The 22,190-nt window shown below is 37.2% G+C and overlaps 1 protein-coding gene across 2 annotated transcripts in view; it reads right to left on the bottom strand.

Moving 5' to 3' along the window:
- Nucleotides 1-21,723, bottom strand: part of Pde3a (phosphodiesterase 3A) — a 316,815-nt gene extending 295,092 nt beyond the window's left edge. Inside the window, exons 1-2 of one of the 2 annotated variants that reach the window (XM_046435730.2) lie at nt 21,691-21,723; nt 19,728-21,384 (exon numbers count right to left, since the gene is read on the bottom strand). In XM_046435730.2, the coding sequence (XP_046291686.1) occupies nt 19,728-20,690 (963 nt within the window). In that variant the 5' untranslated portion in view covers nt 20,691-21,384; nt 21,691-21,723. Of the gene's footprint in view, nt 1-19,727; nt 21,471-21,690 lie in introns of those variants that run through there. The other variant, XM_046435731.2, reaches the window with a different exon arrangement.
- Nucleotides 21,724-22,190: the final 467 nt, after the last annotated feature.

The following is a 22,190-nucleotide window of genomic DNA, read 5'->3' as shown; positions in this document are numbered from 1 at the left end:
AGTGCTGGCACTCTGGTCTTCCTTACAGTTAAATTCCCCAGTGTAAATTAATAACATGACATTCTGATAGATGAATTATAGTTTTATTATTAGTGTGCCTTAGCAATGGATAACCTCTGGTTTTATGGAAAAATTGCATCTCTGACCTGCAAGGTTAAGATCTGGATTCCAGCCACAGGCTAACTTCAGTGCCAACCTCTCACACACACACTCAGAAAGGAAATGATTACCAGTCTCTGTTACCTTAACTCAGCCATCTCAAACATAATCAGCTCATGTTAACCAGCTAACTCTCCTTGGTAAAAAGTGGGAGGAATGCTAGAGTAAAGTTGAGGTTTTGTTTGTTTTTCTGCTTATTATCTCTGGTTCTATTATACTTATTTCTGGAAGGTTGTTTTGTTTTGTTTTTCTTATGTGAGACCATACTCTATTTTCTCAGGTAGTTACAGAAACTGGCTTAATAGTGTCAAATTTATTCCTGCAACAGTATGATAAATCTGACTTAAGTCTCCTATGTACATATACGAATACACCACAGAGAATCTCCACATCATGTACAACCAGAGACTGGGATCCTAATTATAATGAGATGTATTCCATGTTTGTATAAATATGTCAAAATAGACTCTACTGTCATATGTAACTAAAAAGCACAAATAAATTTTAAAAAATTATTCCTGCAGAAATTTACAGCTCTTCATATGAAAAAATATGTTAATAATCCTAGGTGTGAAAGTAATTTTTAGAATATCATGTACACATTGCTTTCTTTCCTTATCCATTTATTTAAACAAGCAAGAGCAAAAGATATGTACAAAGTTCCTAGTCTGATACAGCATATTCAAGGAATAATCAATATAATCCTGAGAAGGAAAACTGAAATTCGTGTTATATAAATTTACCTCAGACACCAAAATAGAGAAATAACTCATAATATTTCTGCTTGATTTACAGATGAAAATTGAAATTTAAAATAAAAGCATTTATGTACTATGCATAAATTATCAGAAAAATATGCTATGTATTTAATAAGTGTAGTAATACAAAGAATTCTTTCAGGCAAAGAACATTTTTAAAATATGCTCATTACTTTGAAAAACAATCATTTGAAGCCAAATTTTATTTTCTACCTTAATGGCCTAGTAATCAGTGAAGTAGCTCAACATTTTCCTTATGCTGCTTTAAAAAAAAAAAATCTCCCCTTAAATAACCTCATGTCAATATATCATGGCTGTGGTGGTAGAGTGTTGTTACCACCTTTTGAACAAAATAGGGCAAAAAACTTTAGTTAGAAACTGAGACATGTTTCAGTATATATGTGCACATTTCATCACACATATATATGTATTATTTCATAAAATTATACCTTTAAGTAAAATTACAAAAACCGTTTAGATGCCAATCTGTAGTTTCAGGAACCTACCTCTGGATGTTCATATGCCAGTCGGGCTTGCAATCTGACAAGAAACTTTTAGCCTGTCCAGCCACCTGGGTCAAGAATCGGGATTTTACTTCCAAATATGTTTTATCCAGTACTGAATGTTAACATTAGCATTCAGAAAAGCACCTGAGGTTGCAACTACTAGGCAAAGGGCCTTTACAAATTTTTCTGTGAATATATCCAAAGGAAAAACGTCAGATGACTATACTTCCTTTTTTTTTTTTTGATACTGGAGATTGAACCCAGGGACACTCAACCACGGAGCCACATCCCCAGCCCTATTTTGTATTTTATTGAAAGACGGGGTCTCACGGAGTTGCTTAGCACCTCACTATTGCTGAGACTGGCTTTGAACTCATGATCCTCCAGTCTCAGCTCCTGAGCCACTGGGATTACAGGAGTGAGCCACCATGCCCAGCTACACTTCTACATAAAGCTTGTTTTTCTGATAAAATTTGTGTACAGAGTTGAAACCTTAGAAAATACAGAACAGAAAAATAAGCAAAAATCATCCATGACTCCCCATACTATTAACATTTTGACAAGTTTCTTTTCTGCTCTGCATGATACACTCCAGATATGCCCTAACCTGAAGTTTGTTTCCTGATTTCTCTTTCCACTCATCAAAAGTATTTTCCCATGTGATTAAAAACTCTTCATTTCACACATTTTAAAATCCTTATCTGTTGCTGCTCCCAAGCAGTTTGTAAAACATTTCATAATCAGAAGTTAAACACAGTGTAGAATTAGCAAACTCTGAAAAGTTACAGTGCCATCAAGCTGTCATAGCACCTATCACTGAAGTGCTCTGCAGGATGACAAATGGCCTCAGTTAATATGAAAATGAAACAGAAGTATTTCCTCCATAGGAGGAATTGGCAACATGTCTTTGATAGAAATGGAACTTCCCAGACCATTCGTAGTTGCAAAGGAAGAACCTTGAATTTTGTTTAAATGGTTTAATGTTTTTGCCATCTTACAGCTTAAGATATCAGAGGATCAACTACAAATGTCTGTTTAAGAGGAAGAACATGGAAATGACACTTAAATTTATGAAAATTTGGTTTGAAAATTTTAAGACATAAAGACATTTATATCAGGTTAAAATTTCAAAACTAACCTTTATTATACCAAATGTTATAATATCGTAACAAACAAAAAATTGGGGGAGGAGTTGAGATACTTGATTCAAATTCATTTCCATGTGAGGAAATCTTGAAATTTCCTCAAAGTCAGGCCCACAAGTGGTACATTTTTTGGAAGGCACAGGCACAGGTTAAAACTGAGGTGAAACAAGTCAACCCAATCTGATTTTTTAAAGAAACAAAAATAGATAATCCTTGACTATAATATATATCCCTAAATTAAAAAAAAAAAAAAAAAAACTTTAAAGAAACCTACTTTCCTGTAATCCCAGCTACTTAGGAGATTTAGGAAGGAGGAGGTAAAGTTGGAGGCAAGCCTAGACAACTGGGCAAGAGAACCTGTCTCAAAAGTACATTTAATAAAGGTCTGGGGGTTGGGCAGGGTGCAGCTCAATGGCAAAGCACCCCTGGGCTCAATTTCCAGTAAGGGGTGTACAGTGTTGAAAACTTAGAAAATACAGAATAGGGCTGGGGATGTGGCTCAAGCGGTAGCGCGCTCGCCTGGCATGCGTGCGGCCCGGGTTTGATCCTCAGCACCACATACAAAACGGAGATGTTGTGTCCGCCTATAACTTAAAAATAAATATTAAAAAAACATTCTCTCTCTTTCTCTCTCTCTCTCACTCTCTCTTTAAAAAAAAAAAAAAGAAAAAAAAAAGAAAATACAGAATAGAAAAAGAGCAGATCAGCCAAAGATCACTAGTCAATAACAATCTTGTTAGTACTGCTTTCAGCATACAGTCCAATCTTCCCACTGACATTACTTTTTTGGTCCAGTTTCTAATCACTGGTCTCCCTTCTTCCATCCTAACACCTACTCCAAACAACACCGGCTGAGTGACCCCATTCCACATGAATCTGACTGCATTCTTTGTTTGCTCAAAACCCTTTCTTAAGAGGGAAAAGAAAAACCTGTGGCACTTCCACAGGCTGATCTGGAAAAAGAGTTCTGAAATCAAGGTCTCCATGCCCTTTCTCCTGCCCACCAGGCATGACCCTTCTCTCCTGAAGGCAGATTCCCTTATCTGCCTTAAGATGGAGCCAACCAAAAAGAGCCTTACCTACCATCTTTCCCCTTCCTGAAATGTCATCATCTATCACAGAAAACAAGGCTGAGGAATGTAACCACACCAGGAGGGACTGCTGTTGCAAGATAATGTCTGCCTCTTACGCTCATCCAAATTCTAAAGAAAACCACTTACAAGTTCTTCCCAGGGTCCATTCATTCTCCCTAGTAATCATTTTCTGGCCCTCAAAACAGCCTGCCTTCCTCCAAGTCCTTTTTCCTCTATGAAGAAGGGTATATAAGCGTCTGAACTTCATGAGGTTAACACTGCCATCCTCCACCACGAATGCTCATCAATTCTCACATCTTTTCTCTATTAAAAGGTCTATTGTCAGTTCATTCCAGCAAACCTTCAGTGGGCAAAGAGGCAGTTCTACCCCTTGGACCAATACTTTTTGAAAACCGCCCCCTGGCCTGTGTGGTCTTTGGGCCTCTCCCCTCACCTTCCTATACCTCCTCCGGTACTACAGAAGAAAAATAAAACAACCAGAGGGTTTCCTATGACCAAGTTAGGAAAGAGACAACTACCCCAAGAGGAATTTCTATGGAAACCCAAGGTGGTAGAGTGAAACTAAACAGGACTCTTCCTACTGCCAAGGCTAAACCAAAATAACCACCTCAGGCTACACTGAAGGATCATTCAAGAAGTGGAAAAATCTGGAAAAGTGATCTGAGAATGAAAGCCTCGAGTAGGATCCTGAGGAAGCTGGTACAAGGAGGGAGCACCTTGAGGAATATTTCGTCATAAACAGGCACTGCCTTTGACTGAGGGCCATGACTGATAAAAAGCAGGAAGACTCTGTTTTTAGAAAATAATGGTACTATTAGTAAATAATGAGAAAAGAAAAAAAAAAAGTTAACAGAGTTTACTTTGAAAAAAAAAAAAAAAAAAAACTCTGAAATTGCTGGGGATGTAGCTCAGTGGTAGAGTGCTTGCCTGGCGTGCATGAGGCCTTGGGTTCAATCCCCAGCACTGCAAAAACAAACAAACAAAAATCCTCTGAAATGGATTTTATTTTTCAAGACAAAATACAGGTTTTGATGGCAGGTGGAGCACAAATCAAATCTTTTTTTATAAGGGTAGGGGACCAAAGAATGGTGCACCACATCCCCAGCCCTGTTTTGTATTTTATTTAGAGACAGGATCTCACTTAGTGGCTTAGCACCTCACTATTGCTGAGGCTGGATTTAAACTCATGATCCTTCCTGCCTCATTCTTCCTGCCTCAGCCTCCTGAGACTAGGATTACAAGTATGCACCATTGCACCCGGCTCAGATCAAATCTTAAGCAAAGATCAAGACTGTGACACACTGAACAGCTAGCTCTGAACAGTAGCATCAGCCATTTGTGTAAAATGTTCAAGGACTTCACCAACTTTCCTAAAAACTTCTGAATGCTTTGCTATCACATCATCTTCTGAAGCACATGTGGCTACCCCTGCCAGTTTTCTCTCCTTCCACTGTTTCCTTGGCTAACTTCAGGAGGGTTCCTCATTTGTCAATGATTTTGGCTGAAATATAAGCATCTCTGTAACATCATTAATTAACTCCCATAAAATCTGCATATTTTGTAAGATTTGCAAGTCTGTTTTTTGTACATTGTGCTGATATACAGCCTACACTCATCAATGATAGCCTCAGCAGGCAAGAACAGACACCATCCTTGTTCAGTTGGATGGACAAGAACCTGTCTAACATTTCCATTAATTTAATATTCACAACCTTAAGAAGTAGGTTAGATTATTACTATGATATAGCTAGGATCAATAAAGCACAGAAAATTCAAGAAACTACTACACATTTCAAATATTTAGTCTTTTTTGGTTTAAGTCTGCTTCAGGGTTTCTTTTCAATATTTGTGTAATACTTATTTTTATAATACATTCTTATGATACATATTTTTTCAGCCGGTGTGTGCAAATTAGTTTTTCCCATGACACTAAGGCTTCTTGTCTAAGTCAAATACTTTTTTACTATTAGTCTAATCAGACTATACAAGTCAGAACTTCCTGTATAGTTTCAGGAGATAGAAGATCATAGCTCTGTATTTCTCAACTTAGGCATCTGGATTACTCCTTAAAAAAAAAAAATGTGGATCTCTGAGGATAGCATCAGGAATCTGCATTTTAATAGGTTTCCCAGATGATTTTCATTCACACTAAATTTTGAGAATTACGAATGTAGCTCAATTTAGAAAGTGCCAAATGATATGTAATTATAAGTAGGTGAAGTCAGGCAATCTCACAGACTTTAAAAACATCTAAAAGGAAGTTGACTAATCTATTAATTGGAGGCATTTACTGTTATGATTCACAAATGACACCTTGATTAACATGGCATTATAGTTATATAAGACTAATCATCAACTGGAGAAAAGTCAGGGAAAAGAAGAATGTAGACATATTGAAGTGCTTAGAATGTAGCAAATATTCTGTACAGAGTCTGAGATCTTAAGTCAGATACACTTACTTGCTGACATGTTTAATCAATTCTGCTCACATAAAAGGTAAAAGTTCACATAAGATTGCCATAGGGTGCATTTATAAGTCAAAGTGATAAATATCCTAAGAAACTAAATAATCAGTATCTTGGAAAGTACTGAAATGTCAAAAAAGTTCATGAATACTGTTAAGAGCTCACACTGAGCATCACCCGAGTGCGGTAGTCTAAGGACAAATCCCATTGTAGTCTAAGCCCACAATGAAAGTCTGTAATTTCTGCCCAACATCCAACAGTGATTCTGTGCACCAACATTTGCTCCCTCAAATACTATACAACAGTTGGGTGCAATGGCCCAGGCCTGTATTTCTAATGACTGGTGAGTTCCCATCTCAAAATTAAAAAATGAAAAGGACTGGGTGGCGGGGGGAGCTAGGGTAATGGCTCAGCAGTAGAGCGCTTGCCTCACATGTGCAATGCCCTGGGTTCAATCCTCAGCACCACATAAAATACATAAATAAATAGATAGATAGATAGATAGATAAGGAAAGAAAGAGACAGAGAGAGAAAGATAGATAGACAAATGAAAAGGACTGGGGATGTAGCTCAGTAGTAGAGCTCCTTGAACCATCCCTGGGTTCAACCCTAGCATACATACACTGCCCACCCCCACCCCACCCCCCCAAAAAAATAGTATACAACAAATATATTTTGAAAACTAAAGAATTATTCATTTGATCCTGATCAAGTTTTTCTGCACAAGCAAAGCACTAACATTGTTTTGTGAACACATTTTCATGGGCTTCCATTTCTGAATGTCACTTTTTTAGATAAAGATATGACTAAACACTGATAAGTTATCTAACATTCCCAGCCTAAATCTCAAGCTGTTCATTAGGACCAGTTAATTGCTTAAAGAAGCTCCACTGAAAACATTTAAAAACTCTAGCTGTAGTTTTCTAAAGGGGTTAACAAGGGTCAATTCAATTATTATTCAAGTTAAGGAGAATGAAGAGAAGGGGATAAAAGGAGACTACTGCCTTAGCAACTACTAATAATTTAGGTCCTGTTTATCTAGCAAAAGCAATTCCAACTACAGTAAAAACAAATCACTGAGAGTAGAAACAGTCACTATTCAAGATAATACAGACACAGCTCTATATCCCAAACAAAAAATGTAAAAGATTTTGCTTCTAAACTTTTTATAAAAATGTCTAATAAATTCAGAAATGGCTTGATTACATTTTGATTTTTCAAATTAATTGATAACTCCTTCATTTGAGGAATAATTGACAAATACAAAAATATTTGTTTTTAAATAATTTATTCAAAAAACTCTAAACTCTCAAAGTTGTCAGTAACAGCAATTTTTCTAGAAAATCTACTGTAAGACAAAAAGACATCTACAAAAAGAAACTTGTTGCCATAAGATAGTAACTTTTTTCCTAAACATTGTCCTTGTAATTTATCTAAGTTCATGACAATCTGCATAACAACTCAAAAGAAACATCTCTGATTTCAGTAAGAAGATATGATAATATCTTCATTAAGACAGCAGTCTGTGTAGCTCAGTAGTACAGCACTTGCCTAGCATGCTTGAAGTCCTGGGTGTAATCCTCAGCACTGCAAGAAGAATTGGAGAAAAAAAAAAAATACAGCAACAAAATGTTTTCCATTGACAAAAATATTTTATTTCAACAAAGCAAGTTCCGTTAAAAACTAAAGGTACCACTAAGCAATTCAGTGAGAGTTGCTGTCTCTAAATAAAATACAAAATAAGACTAGAGGTGTGGCTTAGTGGTTGAGTGCCCCTGAGTTCAATCGTTGGTACCAAAAAAAAACTAAGGGTACCCTCCCAAAAAAATGACTGGATAATTATGAATGCAATGCACTCCACTATTGTCATGTATGCAAGAAATAAATTTTTTAAAAACATGACTGGATAAACTAAAATTTTCTTTTCAATAAAAACTTACGAACTGTTGTTTTTTTTTTTTTTTAGCTCATCGTGACTTGAAATTATGCTATCAAACTTCACACTGCAACTGGATGACATTTTTAAATAAGCTGATTTCACAGTGTCTTCTCTGGGAGCAACCATCTCAAGATATGTTTTGTAACTGATCACAATTAGAAAGTAAAATAGGGGCTGCGGATATAGCTCAGAGGTATAATGAGGGTGGATACCATGAGAAAGGTCCTAGGTTTGGTTCACAGCACACACAAAAAAAAGAAAAATGATAAAAATAAAATGGTATTTACCTTACATTTGACTTTTCAGGAGAAACAGCTATTGAGTAAAAAAAAAAAAAAAAAAAAAAAAAAAAAACTCTTTCAAAACAATGCAGACAAAAAGTGTGAAAAAAGCCCAGCCCAGTGTGGTGGTGCAGGCCTATGCTGAGGCAGGAGGATCATAAGTTCAAAGCCAGCCTCTGCAAAAGCAAGGCACTAAACAACTCAGTGAGACCCTGTCTCTAAATAAAATACAAAATAGGGCTCATAAAATGCAAAATCGGGCTCTGAATATGGCTTAGTGGCCCAGTGCCCCTGAGTTCACTCCCTGGTACAAAAATAAATAAATAAATAAAAATGTAAATCAGTAATTACTATTACTGATTTACACTTCAAATCTTTGTGTCAATGGTGAGAGAAAATGAAATCAGTTTATTCTATTAGTGAAAAGTGGGAAAAAAATTGATTTTTTTTCCTAAAAAATTGGACCCTAATTTCAAAGATCTTCCTAAAGTTTATGCTACAATGATCTTGGTAGCCTTGGTTATTTACAGTTGACATGAACTAAAAATAAATATCTAGGACTCATGTTGAACTTGAAGTTTCTTACCAGTGAGGAACAGGCCAAATTTAACCCCTTTAGATATATAAGAAAATGTTTTAAAAAGTAACAAAAATGCAAGCAGACATATTAAAACTCTAAATTCACACATTTATTGATAGTTTATTTCCTTTTATCTCTAAACAGAAATTTCCTCAATCTATTAAATCCCAAGTTTTCAATTCAAAAATATTTCAATGAAATTGAAACAAGTGCATTAAAATAGGTTGTAAATCATAATTTAGAACTTATCTATATTATTACATTGATATTGATGACTGTTGATATTATTATATTATAATTATCATATAATATTACATTAATTTGTTTTAGGTGTTCCCTATCTAGGATGATGGGACAATATGGGTTCAATGAATTCAGTCACTATGCAATATCAGGGCACTGGGAAGAACAAATATTTCAGGTTAACAGTCACTTATTTCTTTTCCATCCATTTATCCTGCCAGGTAGCCAGCACCTACAAAGAGTAATGCACTGGTCCAAATTTTTCTTCAAAAAATGACTGAAACAAGGAAGTTCAAAAATGTGATTTTGTAATGAAAACTGTCATGAAGCCCAGCACAGTGGCACAGACCTGTAATTCCCTGAGGTTCAGGAGGCTGAATCATGAGTTCAAAGTCAACCTCAGCAAAAGCCAGGCACTAAGCAACTCAGTGAGACCCTTTCTCTAAATAAGATGCAAAATAGGACTGGGGATTGGCTTAGTGGCCAAGTGCCCAGGTTCAATCACTATTACCAAAAAAAAAAAAAAAAAAACTTATCACGATCTGATCTTCAGTTCCAGAACCTAGAAAGCAAATTCTCAACACACCAAATTCTCAATGTTCAACAGGCCTTGCCCAAATTTTGGGAGACTGTTGGCAAGACCGGACTCTGAAATACTAACTCCCAAAAGGGGGTGATTCGTACCATAAGAACAAAACACTGCCTCTTAAGGAGTATTTCATAAGAGGGCCTTTAATTTGATCCTCTGAAACATTTAAGATAAAAATGAAAAGCTATTTCCTTTGTATTCACACCAGCTTAAATATGTGCTAAGGATGCTCCCTCCACATGGCATGACATCAGTTTGCCAAAAAAATTAAACATTCTCCCAAAACAATATTCCTGCAACTTCACACTTCTGAAGCTTACTGAAGTGGGTCACACATAGAGAGGGTAAACACTTGCCACAAACACAGCATAATTATTCAGTTAATTCAACTTACTTCAGAAGATGGAAATCTTTACTAAAATCCTATTAACCCCAAACCACAAAGCTTCTTGTATAAAACCATTTCTATATTCTTACAAGGTACTCTGGAGGACAGAGAGAGATTCCTTTAATTTTTGAACACACTCTGCAGAAGACTATATTAGATAAAAAGAACATGAAATAAAATGGACAGGAGAGGGAAGAGGAGAAGGAGAGAGGGAAAGGAGACTGGGTGAAAAAAAAATTTATAAGATGAATAAATTTAAAGCAAATTCAAAATTAGCCAGGGCAAATGACTAGTTACTTTCAAGTACAAACTCTTTCAAGTAATATTGAGTGTTACAATGGCAGTAACAGTGAGCTTCAGTGAGCTCTTTCAAGAAGTCTAAAATAAGTCAGCTTCACTGGAAGTGAACCAGAGCCCATATTACTTTATTATACCCAAATGTGCTATTTTGTAGACCATTACTTTATTGCCTTTGGGACTTTATAGATTATTTCCTAAGTAATATGTGAAAATCTATGCCTCCTATTATTTTTATTCTGTAATACAATGATAATTAATATGCCTTGTCCAAAAGTCACTATAAGTATCCTATATAGATACAAACCACTATACACAAAATTAATGCCTGATTTTTAAAAACTCAACCTTTGAGCAGGCATGGTGGCACATACCTAAAATCCCAGAGTCTCAGGAGACTGAGGCAGGAGGATTGCAACTTCAAGGCCAACCTGGGTGATTTAGCAAAGCCCCATACAACTTAGTAAAATCCTGTTTCGAAAAATAAAAGGACTGGGGATATAGCTTAGAGGTAAACCACCAGTGGGTTCAACCCACAGTACTGGGGAGAAAAAAAATCAACCTATTTATCTATCCATATAAAAGAACATTCCATGCAATAAAAACTTTTTTTTTTGTCCTGAGCTTTGAACCCATGTGCTTTACCCCTGAGCTACATCACCAGTCCTTTTATGTTTTTATTTTGAAACAACATCTTGCTAAATTGACCTGGATTGGCCTGAACTTGCTATCATCCTGCCTCAGCCTCCCAAATTTCTGGGATTACAGTTCTGCACCACTGCACCCAGCTTCTCATTAATGCTTGATGTAACAGTGGAATCACACCTACAAACAATGAATTCACAGAGTTTGAGAAATGATAGGAGGAACACGACATTAATTATTTCTAGTGTGTATCACCTGAATCAGTCTGAAATCACAGCCTGCAGGCTAAACTGAGAAAATGGCTCCAAAAGTCACCTAATCTGAATACTGAGCTAAGAAATTCCATACTAGCCAAATCTCCAATCCTTTCTATATACAAAATGGATGCATTTTCAACTTCCTTCTATGGAGGTGGTGTTTACATAAGCAAAGGTGAGGAAATCATCAGCCCTTCACAGGCACTGCTATAATTTTCATCCATTAAAGCTACAGACAGGCTTGTCACTTTAGTTTCCTAAGTTACAAAGATAACACCCTGCACTACAAACATAAGCACTTTCATTACCAAAGAGACATTAGATAAACTAATTATAGACTAATCACCATGAACATGTGATGTGTTCACACTGCACATAAGCAATCCCCGTTACCTACAAGACTATGAAAGACTAATTCATAATGAACTGGAAATATTGATACTGTATTATAAATCAGATAAACATAAAAATTCATTAACGACTACACTGTGTCCCCTCCAATTAAAATAATCATTTTTTAAAAATATGTAAAGTAATGCAAAATGAAGGAAACAGGGAAGAGGGTCTTGCCAACCAACTGTTGAAGTAGTACAAAAAATGAGTTATGAAGATCAAATTCTGAAAGATTCTTTATTAAATCTACAGACTTTCCACTATAACTGAAGAGGTGACATTATTCAAGTATTTCACCATATTCAAAATGTGCAACAGCACCATCCAATATCACAGCCATTAGCCACGTGTCTACTGGATGGCTAAAATGTGGCTACAACAAATTGAAATGTGTTCTAAGTACAAAACATATATTTAGATCCAGTGCACAAAAACAAACTATCTTTTTAAAACTGATTACAAGTTGATATAAATAAAGCATACTAATATAAATTACACCTGTTTTCACTTTTTCATGTTACTATTAGAAAATGCAAAATTAAATATGCATTTGGGATAGTACTAAATTTCTATTGAACTGTTTTCACCAAAGCCACTGGGTGACACTGTTTCTCCACCAAATTGATACAACCAAGGCAATTTCCTGGCAGGGGGAAAAAAAAAAGATCACATACACATACACATATGTGCACATACCCCAATACACAAAAAAAAAATGTTCCATCTCATAACCACTCATTTTCTTAGGATGGAAAGACACAAGTTCCCTTAAGTACTTGTATTACTCTATTAGAGACTGGGGCTATACTTGAAAGTATTCGTAATCATTCATAACTTCCTTAATAATATGTGACAGTTCTAATAAAATCGAACATGCAGAGGTTGTTTAGTTTGAGACTTTTCCCAAATAACTTTCTATCCTCTAAACAGCAATGCTCTTCATGACCTCCTTCAATATTACATTCTATTTGCTTACATCTTAATGGATTTCTGAGGAACTAGGCAAAATAATTTTGGTGAACACATGTAATAAAATGTTTTTGCTAACAAAGAAATGTTTTACTGATTTGGGGATTATTTTTTGCCTTGAATTTGAAATCCTGAACATCTTCAAATCAATTAATTGAAACACTAACATGGACAAAAAAATTAATATTCACGCTGCCACTGAACACTTTTGTGTGATGAGATAAAAACTCCACAAAGTTAGACTTTTGAATGCACTCAGTATTTATTGAAAGGACTAAGTCGAGAATAATACATTCCATAGGCTACTTGGTACTATTTGACTCATTGCAAAGGCAAAAAGGCTTTGTGATCTAATATTCCATCTGATTACTCGGTCCCCTAATTGTGAATGAGAAAGTCACACATGACACCAAGGCTTCAAACTGCCAGCCTGACTTCCTTCTTGTTGGTTCCCTCCTCAGCATACTCAAATGAAAGAGAATGATACAGATGTGCAGAAAACATCTTGTAATGTTGTATAAAGACTTCTTCCGGATGTATTTATAGTACATGTACAATTAATTTCCACCACAAAGAAAAAATTCCCATGTCTCGCATGCCAAGTTGCTCAATATCTAAACCATTTTAGATGTGGGGACGAACTTCCAAAAAACTATGCCACTATAGGCATTCCCCATAAAATGAACAAAGTTCTACATATACTCTCAAAGGAAGGAAGGAATGGTCCTGAGTGCAGGTTAAAAACCCACCCTAAGTCATTGTGTGTATTCATTCCTCCATCTACTGCTTCCAGGGGCATTTAGATCTTTTGCTGTGATTTCCCTTCTTCTTTTGATGCCTCATTATCCTGGATAAGCTCTAAACCCTGGAGAGAGAGATGCTGTGTCATATCTGTATAATTTTTGTGGTATTTAGCACAAGGCGTAATGCACAGATAAAATGTGTTATTTTGACATCTGATTGACTGATCAACCAAAGGCCTTTACAGGTGACATTAAGTGTAATGTCCTCATTTAAAAACAGCATATTTTCAATGAACAAGTATAGCCAACTAATTTGGGGGAGGGTTTGCAATACTGGGAATTGAACTCAGGACCTTGCATATTCTAGGGCAAGGACTCTACCTCTGAGCTACATCTCCAGCCCTTTTACCTTGTGAGACAGGGTCTCACTAAGTTGCTAAAGCTGGCCTCTAATTATTTTGCCATTCTCCCACCTCAATCTCTCAAGTAGCTGGGATTACAGTGGTGTGTGACCTCACCTGGCCTAACTAATATTTTTGGCAACAGTTATCCAACAAATCTTCCTTTGAACTACACCTTTGATACATCTTTCAGACTTTTTTTCCCTCCATCATCAATTATTTGTATATTGAGAATGGCCCAAACCTCCATTCTCAATTCAAAGTTAGAATAATTCCCAAGGGTAGCCTTACTTTATATACACACATACACCCTCATTTTTAATAATGCTCACAATATTTCAAGTATATATCACCATATATGTATACTGTCTCTCTAAAGAAATAATGTTCATTGGAATATTATCAGAATATACCTTTAGTACAAAAATATAGAGATTTTTGGACTTCCTGAGATTTTTGGACATTCTTCATAATTATTTGATAGAACTTTGTTAAACACATGAACGTAGAATTTAAGCATAAATTGAGTTTTCAATGTGTATCTGAGGGCTCTTTTTAGAAGATATGATTATCAATACCACACAGAAAAGAGGAAGGAGGAAGACCCCAAGGATCAGGAGACACACAGGAACTAAGTAAGAAAGTCATCATAAACATGGAAAGTTAGGCATCATTTCATAAAGCTAAAGAAACATTCCCCATGACCCAATGCAAAGACAGTTTCAACATGTCAAAATCTCGTAGGATATTTCATAATACAATACTTGCATTGATCATCTTCCTATATCCAAGATGGTACATTTCATAACATTTTCTGAAAAATGTAGCTCCCACCCTAATCCCAGAATACATTCAATTTTTTTATAGATTATATAACACAAGTTTTCAATGAAATCAAAAGACTCTACTGGGCTGTTATGGACACAAAGAGTATTAGCTGAAAATCCTAAAATATAAAGTACTTAAAAATATAGTCATAATTTAGAACTTTATAAACACCCTACTTTAGTGTAATAAATGTGAAGATATTCAAAATAGAAGTGAAATTGGATTTGGTAGGTTTTTATTCAACTAGAGTCCTGAAGAGATTATTTTCAGAGCTGAATTTCCTAATAGAATACTACAAATTCACACAAATGTCACTACAGATATAATGAATGTTTTTTCATGCCAATGTCACTCACCCTTGCCTGCCTGCACCCCCTCCCCTGACTTTTCAAAATGTATTTCATACACAGAGTCAGTGTTCTGGTTGTTTATTTAATTAACATGACAGCCCAGCATACACAGCATTTCTTTCAGTTCTACAGTTTTAACTTTTTACACTTCAGACTCAATACAGAAAGAGTAAAATGACTGTTTTCACTCCTTCCAACCTCTGTAAATTTATATAGATTCACTGACTATTTCTGTCAGTTAAAAAAGTTTTTCAGTATGCCTTAAATATCTGTATTCACAAATAAAATCATGATTTAAAAAAATTACAGAAAAACAAAACATTCTTTTCCCTCACCTTTCCTGGGAGATAAGAAAAATCTTGTTTTTCCTTTTTGATATTTTAAGAATTTAACATTAATTTTAATTCTGTCACCACGTCATAAATAATCAACATTGCTCTTTATAACCCCATAAGATGAATACTGCTATGGAAATGACAGAAGCTACAATTTAAAGTCCATGATTATTTCTGAAATTTATTAAATTTGAGATATACAATATATTGCAGTGTATTTAGGAATTTGAAATATAACGTATTCTAGATGTTCAGAAAAAAAATTCTGTAGTTTGTATCTATAAAAGTGAGTTGTACCTTTTACCAATGATATAAAGCCCACCATATCCCTATCATCCAATGTCTGCCATCAAAAACCATACTCTTTCTCCTATTTTTGTTTTGTTTGCTTTTTTACTTGAAAATGTCTTCCCCACAACAGGGATCAAAAATTTGATTCTTTTGATAACAAAACCAACTTATATTTCTACAATAATACATTAATTATGCTGAAGATGTTTAATTAACAGCTTAGATAAACAGTCACAGGAAACAATCTGGGTTTTTAATTACATAATATAAAGCATGTATCTGTACATTTCTGACTGAAGTTTTGCCCATCACAAAGAGTTTTATCATTAAGTGATTTAAATGCATTCATGGACAGAGTCACATGCCTTGTATTTATGTGAAACCACAGGTAAAAATATGAAATTTTTCTTAATGTAACTAAAATTGCATTTGGTTTGGAATCTTTCAAAAGTGAATGAGAAAAGTGGTCACAGTAATTACAGAGGAACAACATATATATTGTATGATACAAAGAGAACAGACGTCCCTCAAATACAGTTTCCAAATGTTAACTAAAATTTTACATTGAAAATAATATTTATTAATCATGCATGAATCATATTTATTAATTATTAGTACCTAATTACTTAACAAATTAATCATAAATCATAAAATAAACATTAATCATATTTATTAATTATTAGTACCTGATAACTCAACAAATTCTAGGTACCTCTGTATGTTCCAGTGTTTACAGGGTTACAGTGGCATCCTGATCTCAGGTATATCTTACCTGCTCTCAAATGTAAAAATCCACTTAGAATATATACACCACAGGGGGTGGATGCTGGACTTAACACTGCCAGTCTAGAAAGTACAGTTAGACACCATCATCTACAGAATCAGCTTCAGTCTGGAGGATACTGGGCTGGTAAGACTTAACTATAAGCCACAGAGACGCTATAAACTTACTTATTTATTGAAAGTGAAGAAACGTTCACTTGCATCCTCTCATATCAACCAATTCCTGATTAATTTTGTGACCAAGAACTAGACCTATTTTCTTTCTCGCTTGAGAACATCTTTTTATCACCTTGCTGCAAAACTTAATTCTACATGTAACATCTAAACTATAGACTTAGTCATTCTATAGACTTAAAGTTCTGGAAGGAAGGGAATAAGGTGGGGTGGGGTATACTTGTTAGTTGTTTGGTCTTATGAGAATTTTATCAGATATTCTCCTGTCTTTTAAGGCTTGAAAAACACTGAAGAGAGCATTCATAAGCAAACATCCACCGTCATCCATCATCCATCCTAAGAAAAAAATGCTGAAATTCTCTCACCTTTAAACTTCACAATGAGCAATCTCTGAATAAATTCTCAGGAGGCCTCTGTGCTTACACTATTTAAAATTCACTTGTTACCATACTGAATCTCACCATCAGTGTATATCCACAACACTGTGATTCTAATTAGAATAAGATATATTCCATGCTTGTATAAATATATCAAAATGTATTCTACTATCATGTATAACTACAAAGAATAAAGTTTTTTTAAAAATCACTTGTTGCTTATGAGTATTGTCTTGACTTGAAAGTAGATGTTCTTTCAAAAAAGAACTATTTGGTAGCATTCAGGAAAGTGTTTTATATTCGTTTTATAATTATTTTGAATGCTAACTTCATAAAGTATGCAAATGACAGTGGTACACTTTGCACCCTTCATCAGAAGTTTGTTTCCTTATGATAAAACAGATAAGCCATTTACTATATAGCTCCTGAACTTTTCACACAGTTAACTATGAGATATCACCCTCATAATATACCATCCCATGTTAGTTCCCACCCACTCCCCACAATTATACTCAGCAACAACTTTAATGGGTCATATATAAAACTAGTCTTCAGTGACTGGTACACTCACCCATGCCCTCATTAAAACTTCAAGGATCTAAATTTCTGCTAAAAGTAATCTTATTTTACCCTCAGCCATGTGAAATAGTCTCTCATTTTAGAACACTGTTAATAAACAGCCTTTAAAAAACCAGTAACCCAAGAAATTCATCAAAATATATAACAAATATGCATTTTTCAAAAGCATTAATCAGCAAAACATTTAAATGTGCATGCTCTGTTATTTTATATAAATTTACAGATTATTCCAATTTTCATCTGCTAATTTAAACCAGAGAAAAACCAATGAAAATCTATGAGTTAATTAACATGACTAGGCCATTCACCTGAACCTTATCTTAAATCCATTCTTAACTCCCTCAGATGTTAATGAGAAACTTAAGAAATTTAATTTTAGAGACTAAATGATATCAATTTAGGGTCAGGTTTTTTATGCATAAGTCCAGATTTTTTTTCTTAGAAATTACGGTTCAATTTTACAAGAACCACAATCAAATTTCCCTATAAGTTAAAGAAGAGCATGTTCTAAACACATTTAAACCAGCGATGTCTTCATTTAAGGGACATTTTCTCCTGTACCTGTGAAAACAAATTAAATTGTGTTTTTACTTTAATTAGTTTACCCATAAATAGGTATGTTATTTTATTCCAAAGTTCTCCAAATTTCTACCCAAACTAAGTATCAGTCAGTGGCCTATTTTTTCCCTTTACTCTTAGAGTAAGCTTAAGTCCAAGAAATATTTGCTTTATCTAAACAAAAAGCTAAATAAGTACATTTGTTTTAAAATAAACACAAGAGATTATGATGCTGTCCTTCACTTTCCTAAATAATGTCAACCAACCACTGATCTCTGTAATCAACTCCCTTTCAGAAACAAACTAGTTACCCACAGCATATGGTGACTTCTACTTCTTAGAAATATTTAAATGATTACCCATAGAATAACCTAAAAAGAAAAAGCTTGCTGTATGTTAGGATATTCTTGAACTCCCTAAAGTTGTCCTAATGGTGTCATACAGGTAGGCATAAATTTAAGTAGGAAAAGCATAAATTTCCATCTGCTGTACATTACCAGCTTTCCACCCTCTTCATCAAGTGTCAAATCTCCTTCAAGTACAGAATTGAACAAGTATGGCTTTTCAGGTATAATTTGTATTTTAAATTGGAATTTGTTCTATGACACCATTTATAGCAATGATTCTATGGGCTTAAAAAATTTAATGATAGTAAGAAAATTCATTCCCCAAACTGACTAAACTTTTATTCACACCTTCATTTATAATTCTAGATTCTTCCACCTCCTCCTTTATGAACGATATATAAAGATCACCAGCAATCTTAGAAACATCCTCCTGAATAAATATTTTCTGTAAAACAGGCATAGGTGCATTTAAATTTCTAACTATCCACTTAATTATGCAAATACCCAAGAAAAATGTTATTTTTACTTAACAATAACAGCACAATTTACAATTTCGAATCATTCTGAAGTTCAGGCATTATTCCCCAAATTTGAAGTTTATGTTTAGAATACAAAACACACTGGCATAATATAATGCACGTCAATAAGTTACATTTAAAAACCAATTGAGCACCATCAGATGCAGTCTCTCCAAATAAAACTTCCTGCAAAAGCAAAGTGTGTATCAATACCTCACCTTCAAGGATGCCTCGTTTTGCTGTAGAATCTTTTTTTCTTACTGGTTTTGTAAATGTTTGCCTGTCACTTTATAAGAAATTTGTTTAAAAAAAAAAGAAAAGAAAGAGAGAGAGAAATCTAAGAAAACCTATGTGTTGAAAATCGCCCACTACTTAAAAAAAAAAAACTAATTATAAAATTTCTTCTAAGGGAAGAAGGACAGAGTAAAGTTGTAGGGAAGCCTAACACCAGGTGTAGTATATTTGCAAAGTTGGCCCAGCTGTGAAAGACGGTGCAAACGCCCTTTAGTTTTGTTACTTCTTCGTGTTTCTGTTGTTCAGATTATAAAATACTCAGAGAAAAGAGAAAGAAAAACAAAACCCCAATATGCTTGTTTCTTACTAAGTCTAAAGTTATAGCACTTTCCTAGGCTAGCTTCCTTTTAATTGCCAACGCCCGGATTCCCTTCAGTTTGCGCCGCTTCCCAAGAGTTTGAAGTTTCCCCGAGAGCAGAGAAAGGAGCTTCCAGTGCTTACCTGATCCCTTGGTATACAGGGCAGAGAGGTCCTTCGATGAGACTTGCTGCTGCAGCCCGACATCTCGGCGGACACCACGGAGCTGGACCGCCTCCTCCTCTTAAACACCGGGATATCTTCCTTGGTCCCAGCAATTAGCTGGGACCCAAAAAGCTCCTTCGGAGCCGCCCCCGAGGACTGCGGTAAGATCTGCTCCACGTACCTGGCCAGAAGGATCCCCAGTATGCCGGCCAAATATGCCAGGTAAGGTCTCCAGGCGACCTTGAACCTCTCCAAGGAAATGAGGGACACGGTCCTGACCGCGCTAGTCAAAGCGATCATGAGGACACCCAGTCTCAGCCTCAGCACCAGCCATGTCGCGGCGGCCAAGCAGCTGAGCACCACCCCCGCGGCCGGGAGCGAGAGTAAGTGATCCTCCCCGACGCCCAGCCCAATCTGGACGAGCGCTTCCCCCCCGCAGCAGGCGGCCAGCAGCGCGACGGCCAGAGGCAAGCGCACCCCGGCGCGCAGGAGGTACAAGCCCATCCAGAAGAAGGCACACAGGAGACTGAAGAGTAGTGCCGAGGGCTGCAGCCAAGGGCTGAGCGGCGCGCCGCCCCCGGCAACACCTCCCCGAGGGCCAGGGAAGACGCCCCCTTCAGCTCCCGGGACAGCTTCCTCCTCCTCCTCGGTTGCTGCCGCCTCCTTACTCTCCTCCAGCTCACCGCCGATCTCCCCGCGGACCAGCCTCACCATCAGAGCCAGCAGAAAGGAAAGAGATCCCGCGCACAGAGCCGAGGAAAGTTTCCGGGAGCGCCGGAGCGGCTGCAGCACCAGGTCTCCCCAGCAGCCGCCGCAGCCCGAGCCCTGAAGCAATGGGGGATCCGCACGACGGTGGCAGTCCGGGCCAGCTACCGGGGCTTGACTCTCCCAGCCGTGGGCCGGCTCGTCTCTCTTTCGGGAGGCCTCGCTGGCAACTGCCATGGTGTGCCTTCTTCACCGAATCCCCACCGACGCCCCCACCCCTCAACACAGGAGCGTGCACACGCCCTTCCCAGTCCCACCCTCGGAATCCCTTCTTCTCCCTAGGCCCACAATCCACTGAAAGTTTCAGCTTTCGAATAACTCCAGGAGAACGCTAGATGCTCCAAAGGGACTTCTTCAAGTTAATCAGGCTTTGACTTTTCGCTCTTTGAATAGGTTTTGAAAATCCTCTGCTCCACCCCCAACCCCGACTTATATACTCAAAGGGATCTTGCTACTTCGGGATTTTAAAAATTGCCCAATGCATCCCGCGCACCCGGGCGGCTGACGCTGGAGGAGCCGGGGGCGCAGGGCGAGCACGGGGCCATTCCCGGCACAGCTCCGCGCTGCGCTGCTGCGCGCCGGGCCAGCGGCTGATGGAGGTCTCTCTCCTCTTTCCGCAGCTCTTTCTCTATCACTCTTTCTTTCTCCTGGGCCGATCCTCCCCGGCTCGGCCCCGGGACGCGAATCGCCATTCCCTGGGACTGAAAGCAAAGCCTCCTCCGCGTCTGTCGGTCCAGTTCATGGCAAAGAGTGGAAAAAAATGGGAAAAGGGCTGAGAAATAATCAAGAAGTTGCTTAGTCCCGTCGGAGAGAGACAAACCGAGACTCTGGCGGCTGCGGCAGGAGAAAGGAGGGAGGGAGAGCGAACGAGCTGGAAAGGAAGGGAGGGTGAAAGGAAAGGGAGGGTGAGAAGAGAGAATGAGATGTGCTTTTTCCCCCCTTTCTTTTTGGTACAAGGTTGGTGATGATTTGCAGTTTTGCAGAAGGGAAACGAGTGGATATGACTGCTTAAAACTGTATTTAAACGGGCAACTGGAGTGATCGACAATTCCGCTTTCTTTCTTTAAGGCAACTCCCTAGGAAAGCTTTCTCAGCCGAGCTCCCGCCCCTCCCCCGGAGGAGGCGCTGCTCTCAGCTTGACTGCTCCTTTTCCCGGAGCTGGGCCCTTACTACTTACAAGCTAGTGAAGGGGCTGCTGTGGCTGCTCTGGCCGGTCCAACGCGCAGCTCCTGGCAGCCAGCGAATGAGGGGGTCTGGGTCTGGCACTGAGACTAAGCTTTCTAGGACACTGAGGGGGTGCGGAATGAGGATTGTGCTTGGCTGCTTGACAAGCAATGGGAGCCAACATACTTGCTACTGTCATTGAAAATGACACCTACAGCTACTGTCTTGATTTAAAGATGCTAGTAAGTTCTCAAGTACAACAGCAAGTCAGTTTCAGGTGACATTGTAATGCTTTGGCTGCTCCTGCTGAGAGATCTATTTTCAACAGAGAAGTCAAGCCTGTCCTTTTGATTCAAATGATGGAAGAATCACACACACACACACACACACACACACAAAAAAAAAAAAAAAAAAAAAAAAAGCTTACAGAGTTCAGAAGCCCAGATAGTGAAATATAACATCTATAACATCTACAATGAAGATTAAACTTCTGAGAAAAAAATAATCAGGACC

This window comes from Marmota monax, unplaced genomic scaffold (assembly GCF_021218885.2).
Source record: "Marmota monax isolate L192 unplaced genomic scaffold, Marmota_monax_Labrador192_F-V1.1 WCK01_AAM20220418_F8-fsc00012, whole genome shotgun sequence".
Lineage (NCBI taxonomy): Eukaryota > Metazoa > Chordata > Mammalia > Rodentia > Sciuridae > Marmota > Marmota monax.
Note: the sequence above shows the minus strand (reverse complement) of the source record. Positions and strands in the feature narration are given on the sequence as shown.